General features: G+C 39.5%; 3 protein-coding genes and 1 pseudogene across 3 annotated transcripts in view; 3 read left to right on the top strand and 1 right to left on the bottom strand.

Annotated features, from left to right (window-relative positions):
• Positions 1-87: 87 nt before the first annotated feature.
• On the top strand, positions 88-843 carry LOC148732329 (uncharacterized). The gene has a single exon (XM_088757214.1). The coding sequence runs from the start codon at positions 122-124 to the stop codon at positions 731-733; it is 612 nt and encodes a 203-aa protein (XP_088613340.1). The 5' UTR covers positions 88-121; the 3' UTR covers positions 734-843.
• Positions 844-1,004: 161 nt separating this feature from the next.
• On the top strand, positions 1,005-4,207 carry LOC148732328 (uncharacterized; annotated as a pseudogene).
• Positions 4,208-4,824: 617 nt separating this feature from the next.
• LOC111341083 (E3 ubiquitin-protein ligase TRIM45) lies at positions 4,825-7,214 on the bottom strand. Its single transcript, XM_022948037.2, has one exon. The coding sequence runs from the start codon at positions 6,863-6,865 to the stop codon at positions 5,474-5,476; it is 1,392 nt and encodes a 463-aa protein (XP_022803772.2). The 5' UTR covers positions 6,866-7,214; the 3' UTR covers positions 4,825-5,473.
• A 508-nt stretch (positions 7,215-7,722) lies between these two features.
• LOC111341078 (tubulin polyglutamylase ttll6) overlaps positions 7,723-18,134 on the top strand; it is a 10,638-nt gene continuing 226 nt past the window's right edge. The window contains exons 1-17 of the mRNA XM_022948030.2: positions 7,723-8,304; positions 8,424-8,464; positions 8,569-8,687; positions 9,863-9,993; positions 10,720-10,828; positions 11,475-11,666; positions 12,440-12,525; positions 13,027-13,099; positions 13,341-13,493; positions 13,755-13,936; positions 14,470-14,547; positions 14,644-14,751; positions 15,114-15,291; positions 15,514-15,717; positions 16,138-16,961; positions 17,296-17,347; positions 17,757-18,134. The exon at positions 17,757-18,134 is cut by the window's right edge and continues 226 nt beyond it. Coding sequence (XP_022803765.2) covers positions 8,120-8,304; positions 8,424-8,464; positions 8,569-8,687; positions 9,863-9,993; positions 10,720-10,828; positions 11,475-11,666; positions 12,440-12,525; positions 13,027-13,099; positions 13,341-13,493; positions 13,755-13,936; positions 14,470-14,547; positions 14,644-14,751; positions 15,114-15,291; positions 15,514-15,717; positions 16,138-16,961; positions 17,296-17,347; positions 17,757-17,798 — 2,757 coding nt within the window. The 5' untranslated portion in view covers positions 7,723-8,119 and the 3' untranslated portion in view covers positions 17,799-18,134. The remainder of the gene's footprint in view (positions 8,305-8,423; positions 8,465-8,568; positions 8,688-9,862; positions 9,994-10,719; positions 10,829-11,474; positions 11,667-12,439; positions 12,526-13,026; positions 13,100-13,340; positions 13,494-13,754; positions 13,937-14,469; positions 14,548-14,643; positions 14,752-15,113; positions 15,292-15,513; positions 15,718-16,137; positions 16,962-17,295; positions 17,348-17,756) is intronic.

The raw sequence follows: 18,134 nt of genomic DNA, 5'->3' as shown, positions 1-18,134 counted from the left end.
AAGGAGATGAATTTTAATTTGAACAAAAGAGAATTCAGAGACGCAATTAAAATAAGGTATGACTTGGAGATCGCTGACCTACCTGCCATGTGCACATGTGGGGACTTTTTTACCGTTGATCATGCATGCTATGGTCTGCCAGCATGGCGGGCTGATCATTCAAAGGCACAATGAGATTAGGGATCTAGAAGCGGAAATGTTGCGCATGGTTTGCACTGACGTAGAGACAGAGCCAGTTCTTCAGGAAATCACTGGGGAAGAGCTAAACAGAGGCGCAAACAGAGCGCCCGATGCCCGACTAGATATCCACGTTCGCGGGTTTTGGGACAGACAACAATCTGCGTACTTCGATGTTCGGGTGTGTCACCCAAACGCAGATTCGTATCGAGAACTGTCTCCGAAACAGATATTCCAACTACATGAAAAGGAGAAGAAGAGGCAATACAGCAGGCGTGTTTTGGAAGTGGAGCAAGCGACATTCACACAAGTAGTTTTTACAAGTACAGGTGGAATGGCCGATGAATGCAAGAGATTCCATAGCCGCCTCGCAGAGTTACTTGCGTTAAAGAAAGGAGATGACTACGCTACAACCATATCTTGGATAAGGGCGAAGATATCCTTTGCCATTCTACGTTCAGCTTTGCTGTGTCTCAGAGGAACCAGGAGAAAGAGAAGAGTAGCCAATATATCTAACACTGACATTACATCGGAAAGTGCGCAAGCCAGAATTTAAGTAGTCAATTTTTTATTATATAGCTTAGTTTACAGAATTTTCTTTTTTTTTTTTTAGAGAACTGCTTTTTGTGAAATATTTTTTAAGGAAAAATTTATTATTATTATTATTAAGGACGTCGATCATGTATCATCAATTTATTTGCTGTTCTGCTGAATGAAGCTGAAGCAATATATGGCAGACATAAGATGAATTCTGCTACTCATGTAGAACAGTTGTTAATACCGAAGAGATTCAAGACTTTTCTCTCAGCTAGAGACTTTCTAAACTTGTTTTAATATTTATATCTTAATCTGTCTTAATTTTGTTTGTTATCCTGTATTTTACTGATTTTGTGAAATAAAAGATCATGTATTAAAAAAAATTATTAAGATTGTTAAAATATAATTATTATTATTATTACTATTATTACTATTAAGATGTTTTGATGTTTTGGAGTGCAAGAAAAAGGCGCTGGAGCTTGTTTCTTCAGAGAATCCTCCTTGCAATGAGAATGGAAGGAAGAGAGGATATATTGGTGTTATGAAAGAGTTGTGGGATGATATGGGATACACGAACTTACATTTGAAGAGCCAAAACGTACGGGACCAAGGTTCGAGGCTAGAGAAAATAAGAAATAAAGGAACAGATCTAACCATCAAAGAGAGAAGGGTCACACATTTGGGGAATATCACATTTACAAGTGAATATTCTAGTAAGGAAAATATTGAAAATGAAAGTCAAAACAACCAAAAGGATAGGGAAAATGGAAATGCTAATTATCTAACAAGAGGCTTGAATTTACATAACGCAGAGCCACAGCAAACCCCAGAGGAAGGCAGAGTTACAATGGGTGATTGGCCGGATGTTTCTGATGATGTTCCTGGGTGTTTACCCGATTATAAGACTATCAACTTGCCAGTATCGGTTATTTGGGGCCGAAATTCCAACGGGGAAATTATAACAATCACCACTGCTACGATTGATGATGCATACAATGAAGTAACAACTTGGAGAAAAAACACTTTCTTAGTTCCATACGATAAAAATGGTCGCTACTTTATCGATCAGTTAACGAAGCACATTGACGATTGGAACAATGGATCACCCATGCAACACCTTGCGCTAAAAGCCGTTATTGTTCTTCTCGCTGTTGCGCTACAAAAACCTGGTCAGAGATCGAAAGCAAAGGAACAATAAGAATGTCTTGAGAAACGATTAATACTGTGGAGAAATGGCGAGATCGAGTCCCTATTACGCGAAGGGAGAATAATCCAACGGCGCTTATCAAAGTCGAACAAGAATGATCCACCAAATGAAGCACGCATTTTTGCAAAGTTGGTCATGGAGGGCCAGATTAATTCGGCCCTGCGATATCTCAGTCAAGATGATAGCAGAGGAGTATTACCGCTGACCAGCGATGTTGTGAGACAACTGAGAGAAAAACACCTTGATGTGCAGAGGGCCAAGCTTGGGTCGATGATGTTCGGGCCTGTGGAAGATATACCTGACTTGGTGTTTCAAGGAATTAATGAAGAGCTTGTGAGAGAAGCTGCATTAAGAACTAAGGGGTCTGGCGGCCCCTCGGATGTGGACGCCAATGGCTTCGAGAGCATCTTGGCGTGCAAGTCTTTTAAGAGATCAATTATCAACCTATGTGAGTCTATTAATACACTCAAAAGAAGACTATGCACGGAATTTGTTGATCCGCTGACCATTGAACCTATCGTGGCCATTCCGCTTGACAAGGGTAACGGTGAGGTGCGCCCAATTGGTGTAGGCGAGGTGATTAGAAGAAATAATTGGCAAATGCGTCACGAGAGTCACAAAACAAGATGTGATCAACGCTAGTGGGGCCATGCAGATCAGCGCTGGTCAAAAGAGTGGCGGGGAAGCCGCAATACATGCCATGCGCAATATCTTTGAAGGTGATGAAACTGATGCCGCCTTACTAATTGACGCCTCTAACGCCTTCGATTCACTAAACAGAGCGGACGCGCTTAATAACATCAGAGTGCTATGCCCATTGTTCGCCATCTATGTAACTAACACTTATTGAGTTCCTGCGCGCCTTTTTGTGGTTGGTGGTAGTGACCTTAAATCTGCAGAAGGAACCACACAAGGAGACCCCTTAGCTATGTCAATGTATGCAATTAGTCTACAACCGTTAATGTCGTTACTTCAAAATCGAAGCACTGCAAAACAATGCTGGTTCACGGATGACGTTACTGAAGCAGGATCCCTAGAAGAGGTTAAGCAATGGTGGGATGAGTTGAGAGAGGCTGGTCCGACCCTTGGATATTATCCTAACTCCAAGAAATGCCGGCTTGTTGTTAAGCCGGAAAAGGAAGGCCACGCGAAGGAAATGTTCGCAGGGACTGGTATCAACATCACCACCGAGGGATGCAAACACCTTGGCGCTACGCTGGGCTCTCGGTCTTATCTTGAGCAATATGTGGGTAGCAAGGTAGAAGAGTGGGTTAAAGAAGTGACGAGGTTGGCGGAGTTTGCAAGATCTCAGTCATAAGCTAGTTACGCCGCATTCACATTTGGGCTTCGACACCGGTGGACGTACTTTATGAGAACACTGCCGGATATTGAGAACCTACTGCAGCCTTTAGAGCATGCAATCTCGAATGTACTTATACCGTCGCTCATAGAACGTAACTGTTCAGAGGAAGAGCGCAGTCTAGTAGCATTACTGGTGCGTATTAGAGGCTTTGGGCTCATTAATCCATCTGATACTGCGGATGCGGAGTATTCAGCGTCTGTTAAGGTAAGCGCTCCACTTGTAAGCAAAATAGAGGCACAATCCCAGGAGACCCCAGAAGAGGCCGAGGTACAACGACTGGTATACGTCACCCGGAAAGAAAAAGATGATAGACTAAAAGAAAAGCTCGAGGAGGTGAAGGCCTTATTACCAGACAAGACACAGAGAGCAGTAGACTTGGCCTGTAAAAAAGGCGCATCCAACTGGCTTACAGTTATTCCTCTCAAAGACATGGATTTTGATCTCAACAAGCGGGAATTTCTGGACGCTGTGAGGCTTCGATATGATTGGCCAATACCCGATAATCCATCAGTATGTGTTTGTGGGAGCTTGTTTACAGTGGATCACACGAGGATCTGCTAGCGTGGAGGCTTAGTCATTCAGCGACGAAATGAAATACGCGATATACAGGCCGAGCTGCTCGACATGGTTTGTTATGATGTGCAGGTGGGACCGGCTTTACAACCTATTACAGGCGAAGAATTTCCCAGAGGGACTAATCAAGCCCCTGACGCACGCCTCGAAGTTCACTGTAGGGGTTTCTAGGAGCGAAATAGGGCTACCTTTTTCGATATAAGGGTGTGTCATCCCAATGCAGACTCATACAGAGATCTTAGCCCCAAGCAGATTTACAGGATTCATGGAAATGAAAAGAAGCGAAAATACAACTCCCGTGTAACAGAAGTGGAGCAAGGTACTTTCACCCCACTGGTATTTAGAACGACGAGGGGGGGGGGGGGGGACTGACGAATGCCTGAGGTACCACTCAAGATTAGCCGAGCTATTATCTGCAAAAAAGCAAGAGAGCTACGCCACAACAATTTCATGAGTCAGAGCGAAAGTTTCCCTTGCAATTTTTCGGAGCGCGCTCCTATGTCTAAGGGGATCTAGAACCCCGAGAAGAAGGAGGAACTTAGACATTAAAGACTGGGATCTGGAGGTAGAGAAGGGTCGAGCAAGACTTCCTTAAACTCATCAGCTATAGATTATTTTTCTTATTATTCTTTTGCGTTGAACTTTTGAAGAATTTGCTGTCGGAAATCATGCGTAATATTGTGATCATTAGTCGTTTGTTACCTTTAGCGTGATTTTCGCTATGTTTGATCATAAACAATGTGACTTGAGAAAATGTCAAATGACACGCCCAAAACCAATGATTGACAGTGATAAAAGATGTAGCAGAACACGTGAGCGGAGAGGAGACTTTGGAACAGTGACAGCGAGGGGAGTTGTTGTTGATTTCGTTGTTAGCGTTCGGTTATTGATAATAAACGAGAAGAAATTGGGACTTATGTGAGCGTGTTGGTTCAATCTTGGAGGCAATTCCCAACATTGCATTACCTTTGTCAAATCAGCACATTATAATTTTATTATTCATAGCCATATAATTATGTAGTTTAGGTCAGTGATATTTTTCCTTAAAGAGCGCGATTTTAATTTGGGAGTTTTTACCAATTTAAAAAATTTTCTTGTTCTCCACAAATCTTTACAATCAATTGAATATCAAAGTAATCGTCGACTCTTTCACACCATTGACCTCGAAATCGAAATTCGACAAATGTCACCCCTCTCTGTCGCAAAGGTGATGCGTTCAAATCCCATATGGGCCTGACTTTTTTTCCCGGTTTATTTTCACTACTGCTTAATTAGTGTTCATTACTGCGAAGATCACTCTCATATTCATCAGGATCATTTTGTTATGATTGACAAGTTCATGTGATCTGCTATGATCTGCTATGTGATCTGCTGTGATCTGCTGTGTGATCTGCTATGATTGGCAGCCAGTTCAAAAGCTGTTAGCGGGAAGCCGGATAATTTACTGATCCATGTAGAAAACGAACTTTTCTTGCTGGTCTCTCCCTCACTCTCTGTACATAACTTTTTACCAAAATTGGGACTTGTATCATGGCAATGGCACCTTTCAAAGGGTGGAAAGTTCCAACAGTTTTTATCCATACGTGAACAATTTTTGTTTCAGTCCGTGTCAAAAGTCAACTCGTCTTTCCCGCTTCCATTACTTGCACATTGAGAGGGTTTTGATCAAGGGGTTCGCCGTTTATCATAACTTCGACTATATAAATACCTGGTACCTTAGCTACAAACTTAACTTGAAAAGTTCCGTTTTCCTCTTGGTAGATTTTCAGGCTTGCTATCTGATCAGCAGGCTCCATGCGTACTTCAGCCTGAACTTTCTGCTTTTTATTTCTGAATTCATCTTTGTGCAGTTTTGGGCAAATCGATATCGCTCCTTCTTCACCAGCTCGGAAACTTTGGCCGTCTAGCGTTGATTCATTTCCATCTATATTGATTGTTGCGAATCCAAGGTTCAAACTCTCAGGTGACCATGTTGGAACGAATTGGACAAACGGACTGACGGAAACTGTTGGTACTTGAGTTTCACTGAGCTCTTTTAATCGCTCTTCTAAATACTTTTTGCTTTGTTCGACATCTGAGGTTGGCCTTCTCTGCTGCAAGTCGTTACCGAACTCAACTGTTTGGTTTATTTGCCTGAGCAAAGACTTGGCAGATTCCCTTGCTGAACTCAGTTTTTCGATCCTCGACGCGCGCGTGTTCTCGAGGGATGTAATGGCTTCACTCTCGAGTGCTCGAACCCTCGCGATCATTTTTTCCACTGCTTGAGAAACTTGGTGTTTCGCAGCAGCCAAGCTGCATTCCAAATCTTGTTTATTCGTCTCCATTTGACGAAGAATTTCAGTGTAAGTCTCTCTTTTTTTTTTCATCGCCTCAACTTCGGACATGATCTTGGCTTTTTCGGCGTCTGCTGCCTCGTCAAGCGGCACAACATCGTGGCTTCTGTGATCCGTGTCATTACAAATTTGACAAATACAACTTTGACATTGAAAACAGTAAAACTTCAATACTTCTCGCTCGTGTTGCTTTTGTGAGCAAAATAACGGCCGTTTTAACAAGGCTTCGTAATCCTCTGTTTTAAACTGTTTCAAAAGCGTCACTTTATGCCCTTGAAACGCAGTTGTGCGGAACAATTCGTGAGCTTTTACGCAATCACAGCACATAAATTTCTGGCAATCAAAACAGTAGCTCGTTTCGGCACTGTGTTTCCGACATATACTACAATCTACTGCACTTCCTTCACTATTTTTTCGAACAGCAAGAAGGCTCAATAAGTTTTTGTGTTGAAAACTGCTCGGCAAATCGGTGAAACGACTTCCTTCAGGGATGTCAAGGTCTGTCTGGCACTCAGGGCATCGATAGCGTCCCTGTTTCTGAGTCGCCAGAGCATGTTTTTTCAAGCATTCACAGCAGAAAGTATGAAGACAAGCTATAGTCTTGGGATCTGTGTAGGTGTCCGAGCAAATCGGACATATAACATGTTCGACAAGGTTTTCCAGAAGTGCCTCCATTGCAACATAGCCTCATACATAAGTGTTTGCATTTTGGAGAAATTTTAATATATTAATTACACGCATTCTATTTTTAAGTCGTAAATCCGATCAATGGACGACAGTCACTGAACAAGCGCGTGTTGAACCAATCGGTCACGCGTGGAAAAAAATACAAGGGACCTTACGCAAACCGACGGCAACAGGAAATCAGAACGTGTTGGCTAGCCGTCCTGTACCCAAAGTTTCCAAAATTGGTTTGATCGGAGAACGGGAACCTTGATGCGAATTATTTATCTCAGTTCTGCTTACATATTATATATCACACTGAGGTTGAGATATAGCTCTGTTTAAATCGGTTTACACATCTAGCCATTTGCGAAATTATTTTTTAATCGACGTTTTCCACGGCTTTTCATTCCTGAACGCTTAGGTCCCAATTATTCGACTTGGATCGCCGCTTGTACAGCGGTAAGATGATGAAAAATATCAAATAGCGTGATCGGAAACCGGCCATCTGTGTTGTACGTGTGTAAGGTACATCATGTCAATTTTTATATTAACAAAAAAAAAAAACTTATCTTTAGAACAAAAATTTAATTAAAAAATCCTATACCGTTTTTACAAATATGCTTTTATATTGTATCTTTTATACATTCAGTCATGGTATTGTCATTATAATAGTTTTTTTTTCTTTTCGGGACTGTTTCAATAGTTCTGCGCCATATTTTATTTTAGAAGCAATAACAGATTTTGTTTACGTCTCATTTAAAGCCGTTATATCCTTCATTATAGCTTTTGCCCGGTAGCAGTCGGGTAGCACTAGTCAAAATATTAGCCCGTGGGGAGTTTTCCTCCCCCCACGCCTTGCAATTTTCAAATTAAAATTGATTGAAGTTTAAAATAGGTAAAATTACAAGGTTTTAACAGCCTGGTCAACTGCACTTATTCGATAGGACCTAGGTAGGCGGCTGAAATTTCCCATATGACCATAAAAATATTTATATTAATCGTGCTGACATGACAGTGATAATTTCCGTGTTCCGAGGTTCAGTATAGGAGGTCTGGTTACTACGAAATTTGAAACCGCTGGTCTTTTGCAAGCCCTGAGAGTCTCATAGCAACGGAAAAACCAATCAGAGAGTGCAACAGTTGCTATCCGACATAAACTAAACGACGTAAGTAATATGGCCTCCAAAGAGCGGTGAATCTCAAGGCGTGAACAGTATTTTTTCAACTCTATTCTCTTCTAAAAGGAGCCTAGAGGGATCTGTTATGGCCGATAATGAACTAGGGGGTGAAATCAGTGACAATGAGAGCGATCTGAGTCTTCACGGAGAGAGCGAATGTGAGGGTGAAGACAGCGGTGGCGAAGATGTTCGGGAGCCCGTCACTGGAACGACACCAGACGATCGAACAGCTACTCCCAAGAAATCAAAAGCTAAAAAGAAGAAGAAAAAGTGAGAAAATGTTCCAAAAAAAATTAAGGAATATACTCAGGGATGAATTCTAAGAGATTTCTTTACACGCTCATCGCCAGCGATTATTGATTGTAAACAAATGGGTTTCTGTTTTTCAGGTGGATGAACGTGTGCTTGACAAACTGCAAGTATGATAGTGGTAAGTATCTTCTATCAGAAAATACAATCAGCACTTCTTTTGAAATTGAGACCTCATCCACGTTTTCTCTGCCGTAACTGATTATTTTAATTTTCTTTCAACAGTTCGTAGGGTAACGAAACGATTCGGCATGAAAGAAGTCGGCGAGGATGAAGATTGGGCTTTGTTCTGGACAGATTGCTCTGTTGCTTTGGAACGTTGTATGGACATGAAACGGTACCAGGTGCGTTAAAACTACACGACAAAGACAGTAAACTATCGATATTTCCATTTCTTATGCTTCGAAATTTACATACATACAGTCTCGTTTACCCTTAGAATTCAAGCAATGATTAATTAGTTCATATCCTGCATCGTTAATTTGATCTTGAACATGAAAATGCAGGTGCACTAATAGGCCTAATTTTCAGTGTGAGGCAGTGAGTAAGCTTTGTCTTTTACACACTGAAGCTCGTTGATAACATGGTATATCCTTGAGGCTGGAACATTTTTGATGCTTGTATAGCAACGTTTCAGCTGTAAAATGTCACACTTAATCATGAAAGCGTTTAATGGTAATCTTGTTGCCAGCTACCTCATAATTTTGAATTTGAAATTCATGTAAAGAATGAGAAAAACGGGAATATGTATTCATTGTTAATGATAATCTGGCCTGCGAAGTTGTAAATGTCTCTTAATTAGTTCTTTAAAACACGCACTCTTTCAAGCACACAGCTGTTTGTTGACATGATGTGTAAATGAAAGGGACTGTTGCTATTATTAAATATCTTTATTTGGAATCGAGCCCTTGAGAAGCATTTCTGAATTGTTATTTTAGAACTATTACTGAAAAGGTTTGATGAAACTATGATAAGGAAATACAGTACCATATGATTATAATGTTAAAAGCACTAAGTAAAATGATATTTTTCATAAACCCTGTAAAATCATGGGTTAGCTGATACGAAGTAGTTGTAATGACTTTGTAATAAGTGCATTGAGCTATAGATGAATAGGTGATGGGGTTTAGTTGTTGGCTTGACTTTTGTTCCTGAGCAAGTTACCAATTTACAATTACAATGGACCTTCATATATTGCCCCTCTTCCATTTTAGAGTATTGAAAGAAAGGCTAGAGGTGACCTTGCGATAGGCTAACATCCTGTCCAGAGGGAGAGGCAATACTTTCACTTACTTAATGCTATAAAAATCGTTACAAGCAGTTGTTAGATTGGTTCATGAGGCGAGAGATTAGATTCAACCTTTACCAGATAAATCTAGTACCATCCACAGGCATTTAGTGGCACAGATCTAAAATCTTTCTCTCCTTCCTTGTCTGTGCATTGCCTTTAATTACCATGCAAATAATTACCGGTATCTTAAAAATTCACCCTTATTCTTGCTTATCAACCTTTAAACAGAAAATAAACCATTTTCCCGGTATGAGTGAGATTTGCCGCAAGGATCTTTTGGCAAGGAACATGAACCGTTTATGGAAACAGTTTCCCAAGGAGTATGCTGTGTTTCCTAAGACATGGTGCTTGCCAGCAGAGTAAGTGACCTGTTTCATTTTCCAGAATTGCCTAGAACAAGTCTGTTTGTCCCTAATGTCATTTTTAAGGACAAATTATATGTAGCTCAGCTTAACAAGGGTTTGGGAATTTTAAGCAGCTATTTTATTTTCACCTGCATATCATATTCATTTTAGGCTATGAATCATTAGTTATTCTAACAAGGTATTATAAATTTTTTGCAAGAATTTTCAATCAGCCCTGCATTTTTTTTTCTCACGGAATGCTGTTAAATCGGCCCACAGACAATCCAAAATAATTAGAGTTACACAAAATAATTCTCTATTTGTGTATGTCATTTATTATCCCTAGTGCATAAAAAAAAGCCCTAACACTGTTTGATCCTCCTTTTCGATTGTTTTCCTTTTATTTCCATTTTGGACACAAGGAAGGTTTGATATTGCATGAAAAGTCATAAAGATCAGCCCAATATTCGATACCATCCCTTAGTTGCATTATAAGTTAAATGGTAACTAGTTTCTGTGAGGTATGACCCATTGATAGTTTCTTAATTCTTTCACACCCAAGTGTTTTCATGTAAGGCTTCAATTTTTGCATAAACTTGAAATATAGTTTGACTGTAATCAATTGATACAATAGGTAAAACAAAACTTTACCTTAAATACTGACCATGATGAAATTATGACAGCTAGAAAATTAACATGTTGGCTTTAAAGTAATGGTATTTTCTTTTTAATGGCATTTAGTTATGGAGAATTACAAGCATACTGTCGACAGAAGAAGAATAAAACATTTATTCTCAAACCAGATAGTGGTAGCCAGGGAAAGGGTATTTTCCTGACCAAGAATCCAAAGGTCGGTTTTATAACTCATGTTTCAAAGGTCCAGTCAAGTTGTAGAGAATTGTTTTTAAATCTTGCACTGATTGTGTCTATAGCTGTAGGTAATGGACCAAACCAATAAAAAAAAAAAATTTTCCTATCTTCACAATACAACATCTTTATAGTGTGCTGTGAAGATTCTGTTGTTTAATCGTAGAGTCACCACATGGTTTTTGTGCTTTTTTGAAAAGCTTTTTCATTGCTGCACCACTTCAATGAATTTTCTGTAAGATTTGCTTTACTGAATTATCATGGAAAGTGCAAGTAAATATCTGATAGTTGATTTGAAAATGGAAAAGTCAGTGTTCTGTATCTTGGACAGAAAATTGTAAAAATTGGTTTCCAGCAGAACTATCTTGCATTGGAAGCTGCATTAATTTTTTTTTTTAAGTTCCTGAGCCAAATATGCTGATACCCAAAATGATTTTCTGGCAAATATAGTAAATTTTTTCCTTCTTTTTGTTAAAAGTGAGGGTGAAATTTTCCTTGATGTAACCTATTTGCCAATTTAGTACATTTGGATGTTTATTACATGCTAAGACAGAACGACTGAAATGTGTTCCTTTACTAATATTGAATAAATTTAATATTAACTAATTTTTCTTTCTTCTGATTAACAGGATATTAAGCCAGGTGAACACATGGTTTGTCAGCAGTATGTCTCCAAACCCTTTCTTATCGATGGATTTAAGTTTGATCTGAGGGTGTATGTGCTGGTTACATCTTGTGATCCTCTCAGAATATTTGTTTATGAAGATGGTTTGGGAAGATTTGCTACCCTAAAGTACATGGAACCAAGTAACCACAATGTGGTGAGTACAATAAGTCAAAGAAAAGCTTTCTCAAAATTGTTAGAACCTACACTGCATAGTGTGTACTTGTATGCAGGGATTGAAAATTGAAGATATACCTGTAATTCGCACAGCCTGAAGTAAAATTTTGCCAATAGATACATGTAATCAAACTACAGCTGCAATAATAGCAAATATCTAGTGCACAATTCTGTATGTGTTAAGTCAGTTTAATAATTGAATAACTTTGACCTTGTTTCCATTATGATAGTGACTGGGTACATTTGTGATAGCAGGTCCCTGAGGCCTTGCATAATTTAAAGGTATTCTGCCACCAACATTGAATGCTAGTTCCCCTGGTGCAATTTCTTTATAATTAATTTAATTGATTGCAATCAGTTTACCTGAGCACCAGGCACTGAATCTACTGCAGTGATATTTGAAATGTATAAACTCTTGACAGAAAAAGTTGCAAAAAAAATTTACAAACTGTTTTTCAAGATGCGTAGAATGAATTAAGTCTTAAGAAAATGGGAATAAGGTGGGAGTCTTTTCCAAGCTGCTATTACTGCTTATAATAACAGGTTGAAATCTTTTGTAAGTGCGAGCCATTGTGAAATGATAAATTAAACCATGTTTTCGAGAATGTCTTAAATGAAACTTTTGTAATCCTCCAAATTGTGCACAAATCCTGTAACAGTTATAAAACTAACTGTATTTTACAGGAGACTTTATGCCATTGTTAATTTGTACATAACATTATTTTTTAACTGAGCAAGTGTACTTTTGTTTAGGATGACACTTGCATGCATCTTACAAACTATGCTGTAAACAAACACAGCAAAGATTTCATAAGAGATGAAGAAACTGGGAGTAAAAGGTAAACAAATTATGATTTATTTATTTATTTATTTATTTTCCTAATACTTACTCTCCATCTATGCAATGATGTCAGCGACCTATATAACACTAAGGATAATACTTATAAGGATAAATATAATAATACTACTGATACAATGAATATATGAAGTTCATATATTTTGAACTGCGGTTGTAGATACGTATGATGCACGATCCTCGCAGTAGAGAGCGCTATCTACTGTGCTCTCTACTGCGCTCTCTACTTCGAGGATCGTACATCATATGAATAATACTGCTATTAATAATAACACCAAGAAATGATACTTTGCATTTTTAGTTTACTTGTGACTGGAAAGTGAACCTGAAATTACCAGTATTTCTAGAATATTTTGAAGTTATGTGTAAACAGATTCTTGAACTGTTGATGGAAGCTTTGTGTGTGATTAATCAAAACATGGTTCTGTCATCCTTTTTAGCGAAATTACAAGTTATTAAAACTGGATGATTTATTGTATTTCAGACGGATAACAACAGTAAATAGGTGGTTTACAGACAATGGTTATGATGTTAAAGAAATCTGGGCATCAATAGAGGTGGGTTATAGTCATCAATTGAATTGATTGAGTACATTTTCAAAATTTACCAACATGGAAAAAGAAAGGTTAATTAAAAGCACTTAAACACTGACTTATTTATGTACAAGTATTTTACTGTTACTATACACTTTAAGTGTCATACTTTAGGCTTGCAAAATTTCATGTAGTGGCTGACTTACTTGACTACCATAATTTTTTTTTCTTTGTTTTAACTGTTGTTGTCTTAACTTTCTTTTAGGATGCTATTATTAAAACCTTGATCACAGCACATCCAATACTGAAACACAACTACAGGACCTGTTTTCCAAACCACAACAAAGGCAGTGCTTGTTTTGAAATCCTAGGCTTTGATATTCTGCTGGATAGAAAGTTGAAAGCTTGGGTTTTAGAGGTAAGAATTTCAATTAAGAAAGATGTTTACGAAGAGAAATGGGTTGGACTGAATGTACTGTACTTAGTTCATGGCAAAATTCAATTTTACCTAGATGTTTTCAAACCACAGAGACTTTTTTTTGTGAAGTATAAAGTGAATATATAATAAAAAGTTAAATCAAAGTACTAGTTTCACAAATTTCAACCAGAGTAATGTTTAAACGACACCATCAATGTAAAAGATGTGTAATGAACACTCTTTTTCAATGTTGATTTTCAGGTAAACCATTCTCCAAGTTTTACCACTGACTCGCCCCTTGATAAAGAAATTAAAGAGGGACTGATGTTGGATGCCCTCACTCTCCTCAATTTTGGTGCATGTGATCGCCGCAAGATACTTGAGGAAGACAAAAAGAGAGTACGGGACAGACTTCTACAGAAACAAAGACCTAAAGAAAACAAGTATGTTTAACAGTTTTTTTTTATTCTTATTAGTAAGACTAATGCAAGTGAAGGTCCATAAAGAATTGACTTATCTGCTTTGGAACAACTGCTCAGACCTTAAACTGCCAAGATATGTTTGTTAATTCTCCCCTCTTCTAGTTGCCTCGCAATTACTAGTAAATTAGTTATGAGAATTTGGTGTTAGATCAAGGTAACATCCTCTAACTGATAAATTGGAGTATTCTCATTACAATGTACCTGTTTACTGGATAATGTATGGATATTATAGGGAGGAATTACACATTAATCACTTCTGGAAATTGAAGGGTTAAGGCAGGTTATCAAACTTCAGAAACTCATAGAAGTCCCCACCAGTCAAGATTTTTCCAATAAGTACATGATACAGATTCTTCATGTCAGAGTCGGCTACACGTACACGTACATGAACAGTGCATGAACAGTGCCAATATATGACTTGTGAAAAATTTACAGCAAGTGTTGAGTTTATAGAGACCACTAGGCTCACCCTGAACTGACTTTTGTTTTTCAAGGAAAGACGATTTTGATAACCAATCACAGTACACTGAGTGGTTGAAGAAGTACGAAGATAGTCACATGGGTAAATACAGGTAGGAAGTGCATTGTATTCTACTGCAATGTGTATAAATATCTGCAAGATTTTAAGTTGTAAATGTAAATTTCATTGTATCCTTTTGTTACTTTAGACGCATTTACCCTGAAGGAAATGAAGAAAAATATGCGGTTTACTTTGAGAACAGTTGTTCCTTGTTCCAAGAGACAACAGCCTCCAAGGCTCGTATAGAGTGTTCTAGGTAAGAAGACAATTTTGTTACACTCATCATTATAATAGTGTGCATTTAAGCCATAACTTGATGAAATCTCTCTGCCATTAGAGACCAGTTTTCAGAGAAGCGGTGGTCACTCTGTTCCATCCCACCTTCAAAGTCTTCTTCTCTAGTCTGACATTGTCGTGGGGCCTTGTCGGGGGTCGATAGACATCTAAGATAACTACACGTTAAATGAAAACATTAGAGGATACAGTATTTAAGCGTAAAGATATCATAAGTTTTTCAAAAGATTTCAATTCTACCTACATGTATATGTCAATAACTTTGTACAAAATTGTATTTGAAGAATGGTCTTAGCTCATTTTGTGTTCTCTCGTGGTTTGCAGAGTTCAACGTGAACAAATCATGGCCAAACAACAAGAAATGGAGAATGCGAGGCTCAAAAACAGTGGGAGGGCTCCCAAAGGATCCAAAGATGGTCTTAGGCCAGAGAGTCCTCAGAGTCGAAAGCCAAGGAGGCCCCCAGTCAGGAAGATGGTCCAAACTGGTAAAGCAAGATTTGAGGTACATGATAAGTATGAATTTATTATTTTTATTCATGCAAACGTTCCATCAGTATTATGAAATGCAGGGGGGTAATCTTGCGATTGAGCAGAATCCCATACAGGGGAGTGGGGGTAGTGATAATCTTAACCACTGGGTTAGGCTCTGTCTGGGTGGGCTACTTGGCTCCAATTCCAATACGACACCTTGTATAGCACTGACACGCCAACTTTCTTTCTCCAGGTCGGTAGAAGAACCGTCCAGGAGCAAACGGACACCACCAAACCAACGATGATATCGGAGGAAGAAGAACTGGAGAGAATCACTTGTCTCATTCAGCGGGATAATCTGATAAGGGGACTGGGCGTGGTCGAGTTTGTGTACAAGCTGTTACACTGTACACCCGGAACTGGGGGACCACAGAAAAACTGCTCCTTACACCACTCGGTGAGTTACGAGCGTATAACCCAACAGGTGAAAATAACACCCTCGTAAAACACAACATCCCCAGAGAAACACTGAAGGAAAGACCAAAGGAGCGTTTCTTCCAACAATTATTTTACTCGCAGTTCTCCGGAAGTAGCCTTTAAATATACCATTCGGTCATTTTAGGTATATCAATTGCAGTTTCTGCTATCCTTATAGGCTCTTAAAATTTATAACCCTTTCGGTGGAGTGTCCGTGCATAATATAGAGGGGTTGTCCCGGGTGAAGTGGGGGGCGGGGACCAGATAGCTGTACAAAGTATTTTGCAGTATGTCACTCATTTGAAAAACGCGACATGCTTCGTTTGTCATGCCTAACAAGACAATCTGATATAAAAAGCAACTATTTCGAAGTACTGAATCACCCTCTCTCTCTTCTCAGAACACTAAAAAAGATCCATCGTCCAAAGGTAGCTCTGTTGGCGGCCGTGAGATAGGAGGTGGCCTGGAAGACAGACACTCGGCCATGTATGGCTCTATGGGATTGCTATCAGCATCTGGAGGAGTAACCGCTGTTAACAATACAGTCGCAGCTCAGTTGTCTCGGTTCCAGGCTTATCAACCCGTCTCTCTGTCTGCTGTAATGAGCTTCAACTCCATCAATCAACAAGCGCCTCCGACTTTGACACGAAACGATCGTCGCGCTCTAGCGTCGGTCGGCATAGTACCATCAGCTCCCACGGGATTGCCTAAACACAGATACAGCTCAAGAAAAGTTTCCACAAGTGGAAGAGCAGTTAACGGCAATCCAGATTACGACTGGAGATCAGGATCAACCACTGGGATCGAGACCACTAGCCTTGCATATAGCTTGATTGATCCCAGACTCGATAACCAATCAAACGCCACCTTAAAACGTCGGACATTGAGCGCTACAGGGCTTAAAACTTGTGGAGATTCCATTCAAGGGACGCGCGTGGTGAATCCGCGCGTTTTGGCCACGGGTGGCATGGGAGGGTCACAGACTACTCTCTCCAGTTCAGGAGGAGTGTCGCCTGGTGTTAATGCGCAGCAGTATATGTGTTCGATGTACGGGTTTCCCAATGTGCTCAAGGTGGCGCCGCAGCCTCAAAATGGAATGAACTTATCTGTGATATCTGGCCCAGCCCCCGTGAATCATCGACCAAGTCTAGCCAACAGTAGTAAAGCACCCGAACAGTCTGGCTCGCCCCACAGGTTTACAGGGTCGCCATCAGCTCTCTTGAAGTGAGTTTCGTTCCAAATCACTCTTTACTGTTTAGAGTTCTTATCGCCGACTGGGTGTCGTGAACCAAAACCACAAAAACAACGCCACTGAAAACCGTCGTTGTTCTAGTTTTGCATCTTATGAAGGGTAGATTTTTCCACCAGTTGTAGAAAGCTCACGGAAGCAAAACCAAAGGGGTCCAGGTTACTCACTCGAAAATCTGACTTGGGCGACTTTTGAAGATTGCTATTTATATTTGAAATGTGATCTACTTACTGCTTGATTTTGATGCTAGAAATGTGTAAGTGCCTTAAAAAATAAATGGTCGTGCTAACCTATATTGATCCCTGGCAGGTCAACTAAAGCCCAAAGAGCCCGCGGAGCTACCAACAATATGCGCCTGAAGGTAATTCATTATTCATTTATCATCGTATTAAAAGCAGTGTTTGATCTGTTGGGCCTCTAACCTGACATGAACAGTTAATCGATGAAACCTAAACGTCAATGTTTTAACTCGTAATCTGGGAGGTCTTACTTAATAAAGGAATTATTTCCTAAGGCTCAATTTCCACTGTGTTCTCAAGTGCGGTTATACGGTCCCCTGCGCGCTTATTTACCGAACAGAGGTTAGTCATCGAGCGAATTGTTACCCAGATACTTTTCAACCGTCGCGCTTGAGTGATTCGAATTATAACTGTTAGTTCCAAGCCAAATTGGTCAGAAACTCAAAGGAAACAACTTTTTACCATCCCCCCGGAGTACTCAGCTGTCCCTGTAAGAAGCTAATAGTTGTTTCCTTCTTTATCTCATTAAAGCAACTTGAACTTCGTGAAAATCACGCAGTAGCCTTGAGCTAATGCAACGGGGGAGCAGTTACAGTCCACCTGGCAAGTAACAAAGAGAAAAGGGCTTGGATTCAACGTGTATGACGTGAAAGAACTACAGGAATAAAACCATGTCCATAGATCACCAAAATTAGTGCTCCGTACTATATGAGAAATGTGAAAATGAAAAATTTAAGCGCTCCATTTGAGGATTCGACGTTTTCTATTTTGTATCATAGTTAAGAGAGCGAACTATGTTTGTATCCATACGTTCATATTGTAGTTAGTGTAGAACGTATATAATTTATAGTAGTTTAGTGTGGAGTTTAGGCAATTATAAAAACTTTGTTTGCGGAAATTACGACGGTT

The sequence above is a fragment of the Stylophora pistillata genome, chromosome 4 (assembly GCF_964205215.1).
Source record: "Stylophora pistillata chromosome 4, jaStyPist1.2, whole genome shotgun sequence".
Lineage (NCBI taxonomy): Eukaryota > Metazoa > Cnidaria > Anthozoa > Scleractinia > Pocilloporidae > Stylophora > Stylophora pistillata.
Note: the sequence above shows the minus strand (reverse complement) of the source record. Positions and strands in the feature narration are given on the sequence as shown.